Source organism: Schistocerca serialis, chromosome 3 (assembly GCF_023864345.2).
Source record: "Schistocerca serialis cubense isolate TAMUIC-IGC-003099 chromosome 3, iqSchSeri2.2, whole genome shotgun sequence".
Taxonomy (NCBI): domain Eukaryota; kingdom Metazoa; phylum Arthropoda; class Insecta; order Orthoptera; family Acrididae; genus Schistocerca; species Schistocerca serialis.
This window is the reverse complement of record NC_064640.1, coordinates 90,760,327-90,775,604: the sequence shown is the minus strand read 5'-3', so window position 1 is coordinate 90,775,604 and position 15,278 is coordinate 90,760,327. Positions and strand designations below refer to the sequence as shown.

Here is a 15,278-nt window from a genome sequence, read left to right as displayed (position 1 = left end):
ATGGGTCTCAAAGCTACTGAAGCAGGCATAAGTAAATTTTAGTAACGTGATAAAATTGTTTTCTCTTTTTGTAAGATGTATATAGAAGGGATGCAGGACTGCAGGAGGTGGACTGAATGATTTTCAGTGCTTAATGATTTTGTATTTCTTTGTGTAATGTTTAATGATGTTTCTTAGAGCCGCAGATGGTGGCGGAGATAGCTTTGCAGGATATTTCATGATGTTGTATTTTCTTCTTTGTGTACGGTAGTTTATTTGTGTGAAGGCAAGCAGTAAATTTCGTTTACTGAAAAAGAGTTAAGAAAGAGAGATATTTATGAAGCAGCAGATTTTGTAACAGTAACTTGCTTAATTGTTATGAGATTTTGAAAAAAGAATTCAGTGATGGTGTCAATTTCGGGGTACTGTTGAATTTTTTCAGGGACAGTTAGTTCACTTTCTACTGAAAGGATTAGTATTAAATGTAACTACTGTAAAGAAAATGCTAAATTGCAGTGAAATATGAATTTGCCTGAGAAAGAAATTTATTGTATAAAGAAGAAGTAAATTGTGGAGGACAGTAAAGTTTTCGAAAAATTTTGTCATACAGTCCTTTGAGGTTGAATTTGCGAGCAGCAATTGCTGATTAGAGTATATATGTATGTTAGGGTAGTATGTATAGATCAAGAATGGACTCTTAGACGTACTGTATATTGCAGGAACGAAAATATGACAGAATCTGATACGATATTGAGAGAGAACCCAGTTTGAGACAGAGCTGGACGCTCTGTCCCGGTGACGAGCCCATGATGTGACCCATATGTAAGTGTTGAATAGAAGTGATCCGCCGCACCCATGTCATTCATCGGAGGTAGATATCAGAACCCCAATGCGTTGTCAGAGAAATGTTGCGTAAAGAGACGACCACCATATCGAAGTGAATGTATTCTACGATAGGAAAGGACACCTTCCACAGCGCTAAAATTTTATTTGTAGTCAATTTTTTGGACGCTGATAGAGCGGAGTGTTAACTGATTGTTTTTGCTTAAATTCATAATGAAAGAGTAAGAAACTTTTGTTTGGAGAAAAAAGTTTGTAGTTTCAAGAGAAAATGTAAGATTTGTCCGATGTAAATATTTTGTTAATTCAGTTTTGAAAAAAAAAAAGGAGACTTCAAGAATAATTTTGTAAGAAAAATGTGATATGAGAAAAAAATGGAAATTTTCTGTAATTTAATTTGATTGTATGCTATTCAGTCCTAACCCTTGATATTCAATGTAACTGTATATAATACTGTCATGTAGCTTAGATATTTCGTTAATTGAGGAAAACAAATTTTGATTAACAGTGCCGTGGTAGTTAAAGATTCAACTAAAAAAAAAAGAGAAAAAAAATAAAACTTGTCCGCAATAAGAACCATAAAATATGTTCAGGAGAGATTTTAGGTTCTTAGGGGATGTGTAGCGTCGCAAGTTTGTTCTGAGCGAACGTTTGTTTTAGGATAGGTAGCTGGATGTAACTTCGGGGGCTGATATCTGCCGGCCTAACCAGGAGACACGCACGCATCTGTCACAACCTGCCGTGGGAAAGCTATCCGATGTCTCTTTCTGGTCGCGTACATTCACCACCAATAAGAACCTAAATAAATGATATTAAATATTATTCAATCATTTTCAAAGAAGGTACACTACTTTTTGACATTCAGGAAAAGATTGTATCCCAATTTCAGCTTTATAACTATCATAGTCTCAGAGATAAAAAAAAATCGCTAAAAAAGTCAAAAACTGACACTTAGGAAACTAAATTCAGTTAGGAAATATAATAGTTTATCCTTTGGTATAATCTAAAACCATAAAGAGAACTCGCAGGGTGCAGAATTAATTAACTGAGATTTTCATACTAAAACATTAATTATTTTTCGTTTTCGTAATATAAAAATCAGACAGAATTATTATTGGTGTCTAAGATTGTTGTGGGAGTATACGTGAGTGAATGAGAGTGTGTACGTGGGACATTCGTCAAATTTTGATGTTGCATTATGTACCGTCTTCAGTAACATGCAAGAGTTACGCAAGCCTGTCGTGGGAAAATGTTCATAGGGAATTTACCCACTTTGCTGATGACGTATGTCTAGGTGTGATTGCTATTGTAACAGAGTAGCCAGAAAGGCAGCGGGAGTATTATCTGTATCTAAAAAATGTGTCCTGATTTGTTGCCTTTTTGTTTTCGTTTATTAAACATTACATTAATATTTGTATATCAGAACGACGTAGATGCCTCTGTATGTAAGGATTGGTGCATGCCAGTTTGGGAGCGAGTATGAGTGAGCATTCTGATTGGCAGCGAGCATGGTTAGCCAATCAGAATTAAGACGATTCCTACTCGTTACTTGATAGTTATACTGGGAGTGAGGCCACAAGAAGGGAGCTTCTCGCTAGCTTTGAACGCGGACAGTCATGTTACTAGTGCGAGTCAAAATAATGTGTAAAATGAAGGAATATTTAGTCCCTCGCATTTGATGTGTGTCGTGACTAACGCTGATGTAGTTACGGACAGTTTTGTGAAATTTGGAAGTTTTTGAAATGTATTGTTGGAATGATATTCACGTGTGAAAATTTGGCCTTCTTAGTATCCGCGTGGCATGTTTCAGTACTCAACCACTGAGCATTTTTGGCGACCAATTTCTTTTTTGAAATCCACCAGAAGGACCGAATGTCATAACTCGTGTTAGTGGTGGAATTAATGACTATGGATACGTTGTTTAACTGGGGTCGGATATGGACATATTTCTGGCTGCTGTGCGTGCGAAATGAGTGTATGAATTGTGAACTTGACGAAAATAACCAATAGTTTAAATGTGGACTGAATAGAACCGTTTCTTTGGTTATAAGAACAAATAAACATTTTTGTGTGGAAATTTTGAACATTATTTTCCAGAAGCCAATCCATTATCCTACCACCCAATATAATTTTTATTGACAGATGTTTATTTCATTACTAGAGTTGGGCGGCCTCAGTAATTGTAGATATGAGGTGGTGTTTTTTATCAAAACCCGCACAGCATACGGAATATAAAACCCCGCCACGCCGCACGAGGAACTGTCAGCACTCTTAAACAGCATTGTTCAACTACCCAAGAACGTTTTTAGCAGATTGATAAAGACAAAAAAACCTAACCGATCCACCACTCGCCACTTATTGCTTCAGCGGGACAATACAGATTTTTTGATCGCTTGATCACTGGAGATGGAAAATGTGTTCTCTGTGATAATCCAAAAAGCAAAGGCAGTGGCTCTGTCCGAGTGAATCGCTAGGAAGTACAGCTAAGCCAATTTGAAACCCAAAAACAGGCACTTTTGTGTGTTTGGTGGCGTATGCGCCGGCTCGTTCATTTTGAATTACTGAAACGTGGACAAACTATGAATGCAGAGCTTTAATGCGAACGACTGGATTGAATAAATCAGTCTTTAGCTGATGAGTGCCCAGCGATTGTCAACAGAAAAGGCGTTATTCTGCAACACGATAACGCAAGACCGCACTGCACAATACGTACCCTAGAAAAAATTCATGAATGGAGGTGGGAGGTATTGCCTCAGCCGCCACGTTCGCTCGATATTGCGTCATCAGAATTCCATTTATTCCGGTCGCTACTACATTTTCTGAGTGGCAAAAATTGTGAAAATCTGGATGATGTCCAAAATGCCTCCTCAAGATAGTGCCTATTTTGCTCAAAATCCAATTGATTTTTATCGACAGGGCATTGAAAATTTGAACACTAGATGGCAAAAGGTTGTTGATAACGAGGGTGATTACATCATTGATTAAAAATAAAAACTTGTTAAAAATTTAGCTGTTCGAATTTATGTAAAAAACATTACTTTCCGGTGCCCCTAACGTAGCACTGCCCCCACCAATCTGCGCCCGTAGCGAGGTGCGTGTTGAGAACTGTTGTTTGCCCAGGTGACGGCGTTTCCGGATACGACCAGCTACCTAGTGTAACAGGAAACGTGATTCATGCGACCAAGCAACATGTGTCCATTGATCCACGATCCAATTTCGATGACTCGATGAAGGGAACAAAGAAAGATTAGGGTTTAATGTCCCGTCGACATCGATGTCATTAGACATGGAGCACAAGCTCGGAGTGTTTGAAGGATGGGCCAGGAAATTGCCGGTGCCCTTTCAAAGAAACCATCCCGACATTTTCCTTGAGCGATTTAGGGAAATCACGGATGATGGAACGTGGATGTGAACAGCCGTCCTTCCAAAATGCGAGTCCAATGGTTTAACCATGGCGCTACCTCGTTCTGTCAATCTCGATACTACCTTGCCCGGTGTGATCATAGTTGACGACAAATTTCTTTATTTCGCGGCTATGATCACAAACTTTTTTGGTCCTCAGACTACCGTTTTCGATCAGCAATAACCAACTTCAGTCTCGGTACTGATTTGCTGCTACACTTTCTGGATCACTGTTCTATTCGCGACCATGTCGCAGCTTGTGAAATAATTTACGAAGTCATTTCCTCAACATGGGAGCATGTAGGCCTCTCTGCTAAGGAGCCCCAGGTTCAACAATGTACGCTGAACGGTGTCCAAAGAAACATTCGTGCCTCCACCAGTTCAGCACTTTGTCGTGAGCACTACCACAGACCGCCGTCTATTTTGCTTTACAGGAGAAGTCTAGCCTATGGCATTCTGGTTCTGTGATGACGCGTGGACGCCCAACACGTTGTCGCCTACTCGTTGGTCCACCGTCCTTCTACCACTTTCCATAGATGCTCATGGTTGAAGCACGCGAACAGCCAACCACTATCGTCTTTTCCGAGATGCTAGTTCTCAGTTGCCGGACCTTAACAAACCTCCCTTAGTCGCTTCTCCGTTTGTGGCCTGTATCGTCGCTAGAACGATTCCCCATTCGTGTCTCGTCACGCGTCCCCAACGTCACCAGTCGACAGCCAGTCTCTTGGCGGCAGTGGTCATAACGTATTGTCTCATCAGTGTATGTTACAGCACACTACAGCAAGAATGAAAACAATTTTTCGTTTCATGGCAGCTACTGCACTTGTACTTTTTATCCTGAAATCGTTCTGATTGATCCCCATACTGTTTTGGGTACAGGGGAATGATTTACCGAACTCATAAACTCTTTCTACGACCTTTTTCTAATTTATAAAATTATTTGTTGAGCCATTGCCTTCGCTATCTGAAAAGATACTGTGCTCTCTTCTAACGTTTTGGACTTCACAGTGACGCCCGCTTGCCCCTAACTGCAGAGCGATTTCTGCATTTCACCAGGGGAGAGGATGCCTCTTTTGCTTTCCTGAGGTCTGTGAGATAAACGCATTAGCAGACATTACAGCTTACAAGATATCGAATCGTTGTAATTAATTCCTTGAAAGTGTGCCTCCTCTAATTTAAAACGAGATTAGTAAATATTACTTAGGATAATCATGCTATTTGATTTGATCAGATTTATATGGCTATGTTTTAAAATACAATTTTCGTCACTTAAAGAGTATATTACACTAGCTGCAGTGCCCGGCGTTAACCGGGTGTTTAATATCTGGCACACAAAGTGATTGGCGTTTGTCATATTGGTACTCATAGCGAATGCAAGCCGCATGGAAAATAGCAGTCGCTTTAAATCGACGGGCATGTTTGAATCACTATTTGTCAACGGAATGCGACGACTGAATGCGTTGTCCCCTGTGTGAAAAGATGGCTAGTTGCGCCATTTGTCGCTACATTTTGCGACAAGTATCGCACTGGAGAATTCAACTTCTATTGCTTCAGCTAAGTTTGCACTGTTTCGAGTAGGGCTGTGCTTGATCACGACTCGAACTGTTGAAACAATTTACGCCACACTTCGGGAAATCTCGGGTTCTGTTCGATGTTTTGATCGGTCCGTGATCTAGTGACTTTTGTTGGTACTATATTCACCACCTGTCTTAGCGTTTGTATAGCACTGTGAATCTTAATAATAAAAGTAACTGTGGAAATCGGACTAAAGTATCTTCTAGAGTATACATCATATGTCACGAGGGTATCTAATCAACAAATAAGAGTTTACAATCATGTTTCCGGCAATTTCTCGAGCTTCCGCTTGTCCCGCGATCTAGTGAGACCTGATGGTACTATATCCAAGACGAGTATTGCCGTTGTAATTATTCTCGCGACAGGAGTTACACTGAGGTGACAAAAATCATGGGATACTTCCTTATGTCGTGTCGGAGCTCCCTTTTCCCGGATTATGTCAGCAGGTCGACGTGGTATGGACTCAAAAAGTCGTTGGAAGCCTCCTGAAGAAATAATGAGCCATGCTACCTCTATAGTAGTCTACAATGCGGAGGTTTGGCCGGTGCGGGAATTTGTGCACGAACTGACCTCTCGATTATGTCTCGTAAATGTTCGATGTGATGAATTTCGGGAAATTTGGGCGGCCAAACCAGTTGCTCGAACTGTCCAGAATGTTCTTCAAACTAACAGCGAACAACTGTGGCCGGGTGACATGGCGCATTGTCATCCACAAAAGTCCCATCGTTGTTTGGTCTCCAAGTAGCCGAATATAACCATTTCCAATCAATGATCAGTTCAGTTTGGCCAGAGGATCCAGTCCACTCCATGTAAACACAGCCCACACCATTATAAAGCCACCGCAAGCTTGCACCGTGCCTTGTTGACGACTTGGGTCTATGGCTTCGTAGGTTTTGCACCCCACTCGAACCCTGCCATTAGCTCGTACCAACTGAATTCGTGATTCAGTCTACCAGGCCACAGTTTTCCAGTCGTCTAGGGTCCAACCGACATGGTCAAGAGCCCAGGAGAGGCACCGGGGGCGATATGATGCTGTTAAAAAAATGGTTCAAATGGCTCTGAGCACTATGGGACTTACTTCTGAGGTCATCAGTCCCCTAGAACTTAGAACTACTTAAACCCAACTAACCTAAGGACATCACACACATCCATGCCCGAGGCAGGACCGTAGCGGTCGTGCGGTTCCATACTGAAGCGCTTACAATCGCTTGACTGTAGCGCCTAGAACAGCTCGGCCACTGCGGCCGGCTCGTGCTGTTTGCAAAGGCACTCGCGTCGGTCATCTGCTGCAATTAACGCCGAATTTCACCACACATCCCACACTGATTTCTGCGGCTATTTCACGCAAGGTTGCTTGTCTGTTAGCACTGACAACTCTGCGCAAACGCCGCTGCTGTCGGTCGTTAAGTGAGAGCCGTCGGCCACTGCGTTGTCTGTGGTAGGAGATAATGCCTGAAATTTGGTATTATCGGTACACTTTAGACACTGGATCTCGGAACAATGAATTCCCTAACGATTTCCGAAACGGAATTTCCCATGCGTCTTGCTCCAACTACCATTCGGCATTTAAAGTCTGTTAATTCCCTTCTTGCGGCCATAATCACGTCATATGAATCACTTGAATGCAAATGACAGCTCCGCCAATTCACTGCCCTTTTGTATCTTGTGTACGTGGTTCTTCCGCCATCTGTATATATGCATATCGCTGTCCCATGGCTTTTGTCACCTCAGTGTATGGTCAGTTTACAACGATGTATTTCGTCTGGTAGGCATTTCAATTTTCATTAACTTTCTTCATTGGTTCATCTGAATGTAGAAATTTGAAGTAAATCAGGCAAGAACTTCGAAGTAAATCGGTCAAGTACTTTTCGAGACTTTTGGTATCAACCTTTCTCCTTTATATATTACATAAAGATTTTTATATTGTGAATATTAAAAAATATATGGCCTATGTCTGCCCAAATCTTCATTAGGGGGTCCTGTAGAAATATGAAGTAAATTGGCCGAGAACTTTTAGAGAGTTTTGGTAACAACCTTTCCGCTTTATATATTAGATGCATGTATGTTTCAAGTCAGATTACGAACTCTTTATGTAGACAGTGATCTACCTTTAGTCTTGAAGGGAATGTATGCAAAATTTCATCAAGATCAGAATAAAAATGTAGATTTTTGTGAGTTATAAACTAACGTAGGCTCTTCTTTATATATATCAATGGCTGCTCGCATGTGGTGTGACTTAACTTTCTAATTCGTTTGCTTTTTCATAAAGTGGTGCAACAGGGATCCGAGATGCAAGAAGCTGCAGCTAACAGATTTGCTAGTGGCTCCAGTACAGCACATAATGAAAGTTCCACTTATCCTAAAGGAAGTAGAAACGAGGACTGAAGAACCAGCAGAGAGAGAACTGATAGCTCAAATTCTAGAAGTTGAGGAAAACTCCATCAGTAAGTAACAATGTGTGAATGCTTTTATTCTTAATCTTGTTTTACGTAGTTTTCGCAATTTTATGTCAGCAATAACAATAAAATACAGTATGAGAAGTATGTACAGATTAACTAGTCACACAAAAGAGGCGGGACACCGAAATTTAATGGAATGTAGTGAGAGAACGCTCCTGGTGGGTGACAGTACAAAGAACAGCGGATGTAAGCAGAATGATTCACAATAGTTTACCACTAGCTCCATTATCACTAGCAATGGACAGAGTAGCTGAACTAAAGAAGAGGAACTTTTAATCCTTTACTCGAAGGTTAAATATGGCAATTAGATAAGTAAATATTAGTGTAGCTAGCCATACAAAAAGTAGTACGTATATACAAGATAGAAGCTATGTTGAATATTCGGTGAACTAAATCGTTTCACCTTGACTCTGACCAATTTATTTTACTGTTTCTGTAGTCAGATATTTCACTTGGACAAACGAGAAAGGTCGCACCTTGTCCTTGCATCAGACCAGACACTTAAATTTATAAGAACTGGATGATCTCTTTACGGTATAATAACTATAATTCAATAAATAAAGGAAAGGAGAATAATAAAAGCACAGCAGGAAGGAAAAAATTCAGAAAGAGGGCCAAACATAATTATATCTCTCATCACCATCAATAGTATTCTGCCCAAAGACAGATTTTTACGTTGTAACTCGCCATGCTCTCCTGTCTTTTGCCATCCTCTTCAGGTCCACGTAATTTCCGCTTCCCTTTAAGACTATGGATAACAAAATCTGAGAAGCTATGCTTAGTGGTGTGCAAGAGCTCAGGGTGGAGTAAAATCGAAGCTACGGCTGTTTCAATAGGTAAGGAGTTAGTTTATTTTTCAGGGCAGAAAAATGTTAATGTCTCTTATTTTAGTAGATAGAGTATTACGTAGTCGAACTCTTGCAACACAGAAAGGTCTGCCATAAACATTTGTCGCACGGCGGAGGCTGAGCGTAATTTAGCATCTAGTTGAGTCTTTTTGGTGGTTTCAGTATAAGAATGGTATGTTTAAGAACCTACTTGGGGGTCTGTGATGGCATATGAGACGTCAGAGGACTCATAGTGTGTGGCAATCCAATCTTTGGCTTTACATAAATCATTTTTATCAAAGTATGCATGCGTCTCACCAAGATTTTTCATGAATGGAAATCGCAATACGACGCCCTTATTTGACAGCAGCTGTTCATGTCATTTTCAGGATTCATAGAATGAGTGAGCGCGGTAACCGCAGGGAGCCCTCACTGCTTTTTATGGCAGGATCTTGGCCGTAAAATCCGCTTTTGAAATGTAGTGTTGCTTTTATGTTGTTATGTATGTATATGAAAGTCAAGAGAGAGCATGAAACCTAATGCCAGCACATAGTGAAAACTTCTAGAAGGGCGGATAGATGAATAAAGTGGTGCACAAACACTAATGAACTAAATAAGGCGAGGAAATTGGCTGTGGCCTTATGTCGCAGTTTCCCCATTAGTGATTTATGAACACCACTAAAAATATTAAGTAGGGTGCCCTCAGAATAAGAGTCAGGTGTCGTAGCACAACGCCATTTTACTTGATACATCACCTCTGAGAACACTTACAGGCTGCTGAACTAAACATTACTATATTACGGACGAGGTTGGAAATGCAATACGGAATACTGAGTGCCCCAACCGGGAGCTGCACGCTACCAGCTGTACTCATGTGCAGCGCAACATCCAACAATGATACATTTTCCCATTTACCTCGATGACCACTTCACTCATTACGATTTAGTCACCTCAGCCACAATGATACTATAATACGAGAAAAAGTGCCAGCATGTACGTACACGAACAGTTATGTTTTCAGATTGTACATCTGGACGTGGACTCATTCAAACCTGCACTCCGAACGATCTTGTGACACGGAAAGCATGAGTAACTAGTAAAACCAATACATAACATTCAATGAGCGGTTGAAGAAGAACCAAGGAAAGGCATATGACTTTCTCATCTCACTTTTGCAGCAGTTTTCTGGAGATTGTGAAAGCGTGGGAATGCCGAACATGGATATTTCTTGGAACATTAGCCCTGATCTTTGATTCAGTGTACTGTACCTCTGACAAGGGAATGGTCTTATCTCATATGTCGAAAACTGCCCAGAATTTTTTTTATGTTACAAGAATACACCAAGAGAAACACTATGTCAAAAATTTAGATGCTGTGACACTCAGAAAGTGATTTTAAAAACGTGGAAAATTGTCAAATTCGTGGCTCGCTAGTCGGCTAGAGAAATGTACACTCCTGCCGAAGCTGGGGCAGACAGTGTGTGCGAAACACAGCAGGCACGTATCCTTGGTTGACATTACACTGGTAAACAGATAACACAGCAGACTGAAATGCGCCGGTTCTTCATCTTGCATAAACCACATGACGCGGATGACTGCTAAAGATACAGTTTCCAATAGTCCAAGCAACTTGTCCCTCAAGAAGGTCGTGTATACTTGGCCGATCAGATGATCATGGGGAAATCACACTGCACGTTGACACTAAACCAATGTTCGTGATTAGCTGCAATGGGACTTATACCCACCCAGGTGTGACTTACGTAAGTTGATGAAGTTACCTCGTTCAACTGAGACCCCATCGTAGGGAATAGCATTATAGTAGGGATACACTGTACCACATTTTATGCAATGCATGTACTTCAGTACAAAAGCTCCATAGGCGATTTATTCACTGTAGTATTCTCTGTTGTTTCGATTCTAGCGTTTGTTCCAAATACATCTAAATACCCTGTGCAAATAGTAGGAAGGGAAAACGACATGGCCAAAGACAATTTTTACAATACGCTACACAGGTAAAACATAAGACTATTAATCGTGAAGAAATCAGTTCGCCCACCCACAGAGCACCCTCGCCTGCAGCCTATTACCAGTCCACACATGAGTACTGCGACCTCTACAACAGTCCGACGCCTTGGATTCACTGTACCGGTCGTCCTCCATACAGTCCCGACTTGGCGCCATCCGATTTTTATATCTTTCCAAAACTTAAAGAACACCTTCGAGGACTTCACTTTGATAGTGATGAAGCGGTGCAAGCATAGATGAGCTTGCGGCTCCGTCAACGAACTCAGTCATTCGCTTGTGGCGGTATCAACAAAGTGGTTTCTTGTTGGAGGAAATTTGTTCGTCACCAGGGTGATTATTTTGAGAAATAAATACGTGAACATGAAGAATAAAGAAGTAGAATGTTAATAAAGCTTGTTTTATTTAAGAGTTTCCGCACAAAAAATTCGGAATCTTTAGTTTCCAGCACGTCCTTGTAAAATGGTTTACATCTGTGATCTCGGTAGCGATATGATTTCTAATGCTGGAAACATAAGATTAGTTGGGGTTGTTTGAGTGTCATTGGTCTCATCGGATTAGGGAAGGATGGGGAAGGAAGTCGGCCGTGCCCTTTCAAAGGAACCATCCCGGCATTTGCCTGGAGCGATTTAGGGAAATCACGGAAAACCTAAATCAGGATGGCCGGACGCCGCATTGCACCGTCGTCCTCCCGAATGCGAGTCCAGTGTGCTAACCACTGCGCCACCTCGCTCGGTCATAAGATTGGTAATCATTTGTCGTCAATCGTATGAAGTTCACAGTGGACTGGCAGTAAATACATCAAAAAAAGTTTTGAATCACCCCAGTTCCCAGAACTCCTAAAGATAGACGTTGACTGTGGATATTGTATCACAGACACAGTCCCTTTGACTGTTCGGAGATGTCACTAAACCCGCCCAAAGAGCCGGCTGATGTGGCAGAGCGGTTATAGGTGCTTCAGTCTGGAACCGCGCGACCGCTACGGTCGCAGGTTAAAATCCTGCCTCGGGCATGGATGTGTGTGATGTCCTTAGGTTAGTTAGGTTTAAGTAGTTCTGAGTTCTAGGGGACTGATGACCTCAGATGTTAAGTCCATAGTGCTCAGAGCCATTTTTGAACCGCCCAAAGATGTAAATAACCATGCATGAGCAGCTCCTATTAGACGGAGTGGGTCCGACAGCCGATCAGTTCCACCAGGAAAGAGGTAAACGGATCGTGTTGTCTGTAGTTCAACAACCCCTAGATGGTCAATACCGCGGTTCAATCGCGTCCGCATTGTTACTTTGTGCCAGGAAGGGCTCTCAACAATGGAAGTGCCCAGACGTCTCGGAGTGAACCAAAGCGATGTTGTTCGGACATGCAGGAGATACAGAGAAACAGGAACTGTCGATGATGCCTCGTTCACGCTGCCCAAGGGCTACTACTGCAGTCGATGACCGCTATCTACGAATTGTGGCTTGGAGGAACCCTGACAGCAACGCCACCATGTTGAATAAAGTTTTTCGTGCAACCACAGGACGTCGTGTTACGGCTCAAACTCTGCGCATTAGGCTGCATGATGCTCAACTTCACTCCCGACATCCATGGTGAGATCAATATTTGCAACCACGACGCCGGCCGGTGTGGCCGAGCGGTTCTAGGCGCTTCAGTCTGGAACCGCGCGACCGCAACGCTCGCAGGTTCGAATCCTGCCATGGGCATGGATGTGTGTGATGTCCTTAGGTTAGTTGGGTTTAAGTAGTTCTAAGTTCTGGAGGACTGATGACCTCACTTGTTAAGTCCCATAGTGCTCAGAGCCATTTTTTTGCAACCACGACACCATGCAGCGCCTTACAGATGGGCCCAACAACATGCTGAATTGACCACTCAGGATTGGAATCACGTTCTCTTCAGCGATGAGATCCGCATATGCCTTCATCCAGACAATTGTCGGAGACGTGTTTGGAGGCAACCCGGTTCGGATGAACACCTAAGACACACTGCCCAGCGAGTGCGGCAGGGTAGAGGTTCCCTGCTGTTTTCGGGTGACATTACGTGAGGCCGAGGTACGCCGCTGGTGGTCATGGAAGGCGTCGTAACTGCTGTACGATACGTGATTGCCATCTTCCGACCAATAATGCAACCATATCGGCAGCATATTGGCGAGACATTCGTCTTCATGGATGACAATTCGCACCCCCATCGTGTACATCTTGTCAATGACTTCCATCAGGATAACGACATCGATCGACTAGAGTGGCCAGATGTTCTCCAGACAAGAACGCTATCGAACATGCCTGGGATACATTGAAAAGGGCTGTTTATGCACGACGTGACCCACCAACCACTCTGAGGGATGTACATCGAATCGCCGTCGAGGAGTGGGAAAATCTGGACAAACAGTGCCTTGATGAACTTGTGGATAGTATGCCACGACGAATACAGGCATGCATCAGTGCAAGAGGGCGTGCTACTGGGTATAAGAGGTACCGGTGTGTACAGCAATCTGGACCACCACCTCTGGAGGTCTAGCTGTACTATGGTATAACATGCAATGTGTGGTTTTAATGAGCAATAAAACGGGAGAAAATAATGTTTATGTTGATCTCTATTCCAATTTTCTGTACAGGTTCCGGAACTCTCGGAACCGGGGTGATGCAAAACTTTTTTTGAAAAAAACTTTTTTGCGCATGATGCATCCTATTGCGCGCAGTTTGAGTCGTAACACGACGTCCTGTGGCTGCACGGAAAACATTATTGAACATTGTGGCGCTGCTCTCAGGGTTCCTCCGAGCCATAATCCGTAGGTAGCGGTCATCCACTGTAGTAGTAGCCCTCGGGTGGACTGAGCGAGGCATGGGAAAGACAGTTCCTGTCTCTTTGTATCTCTTCCATGTCCGAACAACATCGCTTTGGTTCACTCCAAGACACCTGGACACTTCCATTGTTGAGAGCCCTTACTGGCACAAAATAACAATGCGGACGCGATCGACCCCCGGTATTGACAGTTTAGGCATGGTTGAACTACAGACAACAAGAGCCGTGTACCTCCTTCCTGGAGTGATGACTGAAACTGATCGGCTGTCGGACCCTCTCCGTCTAATAGGCGCTGCTCATGCATGCTTGTTTATATCTTTGTGCAGGTTTGGTGACATTTCTGAACAGTCAAAGGCACTGTGTCTTTGATACAATATCCGCAATCAAAGTCTATCTTCAGGAGTTCTGGGAACCGGAGTGATGCAAAACTTTTTTCGATGTGTGTAAATAGTTGGTAGGTGTGTGCATAGATCAATACCGAATGTTGTGACAGTGGTCGTTTAAAATCTTCTAAAGCGACTGGATAATTTCTGAATAAGATGGAATCGACAACTGGACATATGGGACATTTCATGGCATTTCCAAGACGAAGGAACAAGTACGATATTTTGTCAACAAAACATTATCGTCTCAGGCCCAATTTCGTCCTCGACGATACATGAACTGGTCCCAAGAGGCAATAAACCTTTTAGCCATCGAGGAAATGACGCAGAAACATAGTGACACGTGCTTGGCTGGCACTACAATAAATGCCTCTTTACTTGATGCGAGGGAACTTCAAAAAGTAAGTTATACATGTCCTCGCAGTCTTAAATGATTGCGCAACAAGAATGGGACGTCGCCAGAAGAGAATATATGTTCTGGCTTTCCTGGAGACGCATTTTTGCTGCGGTGCGGATAACTGGAGGGTCGCAGTGTGGGAGTTAAATGGCACGGCAACTGGAGACGTACTACAAAGTTGAAGTATGCGGGACATAATGATTCTCGTGGAAAAATCGTCTAATTTGCAAGCAGATTCGCCATGAATTTCTGGCGGTATACAGACCACATGTAATGTCGCATCCACCCGTTGTGAAGACGGCATCAAAAATTTGAGCAAGATAGCACAGACGTGGGTGAAGATGATAGGGAAATAAGGTCATCAACATCGACCACAGACTAAGTGAGCAGGCAGTCGAGGAACTGGTTCTCAGTAACTGCAGATTTTCCGATTAAGTCGTTCAAACATTGGTTCTCGAATGGTTCCGAGGCCAAGGAGCGGATTTTGTCATCGATGAATTGAGCAATAAGTAGAACGTTCCGAACCTTGAAGTGCAGTGCATGATTCAATAAAATTTACTTGGTCTGCAATAATAATGTGTAACTTACTTCCTGTAATT

General features: G+C 42.6%; 1 protein-coding gene across 1 annotated transcript in view; it reads left to right on the top strand.

Moving 5' to 3' along the window:
• LOC126470699 (pleckstrin homology domain-containing family G member 7-like) overlaps positions 1 to 15,278 on the top strand; it is a 489,741-nt gene that overhangs the window by 395,982 nt on the left and 78,481 nt on the right. The window contains exon 11 of the mRNA XM_050098699.1: positions 8,066 to 8,240. Within this exon, the coding sequence (XP_049954656.1) occupies positions 8,066 to 8,240 (175 nt within the window). The remainder of the gene's footprint in view (positions 1 to 8,065; positions 8,241 to 15,278) is intronic.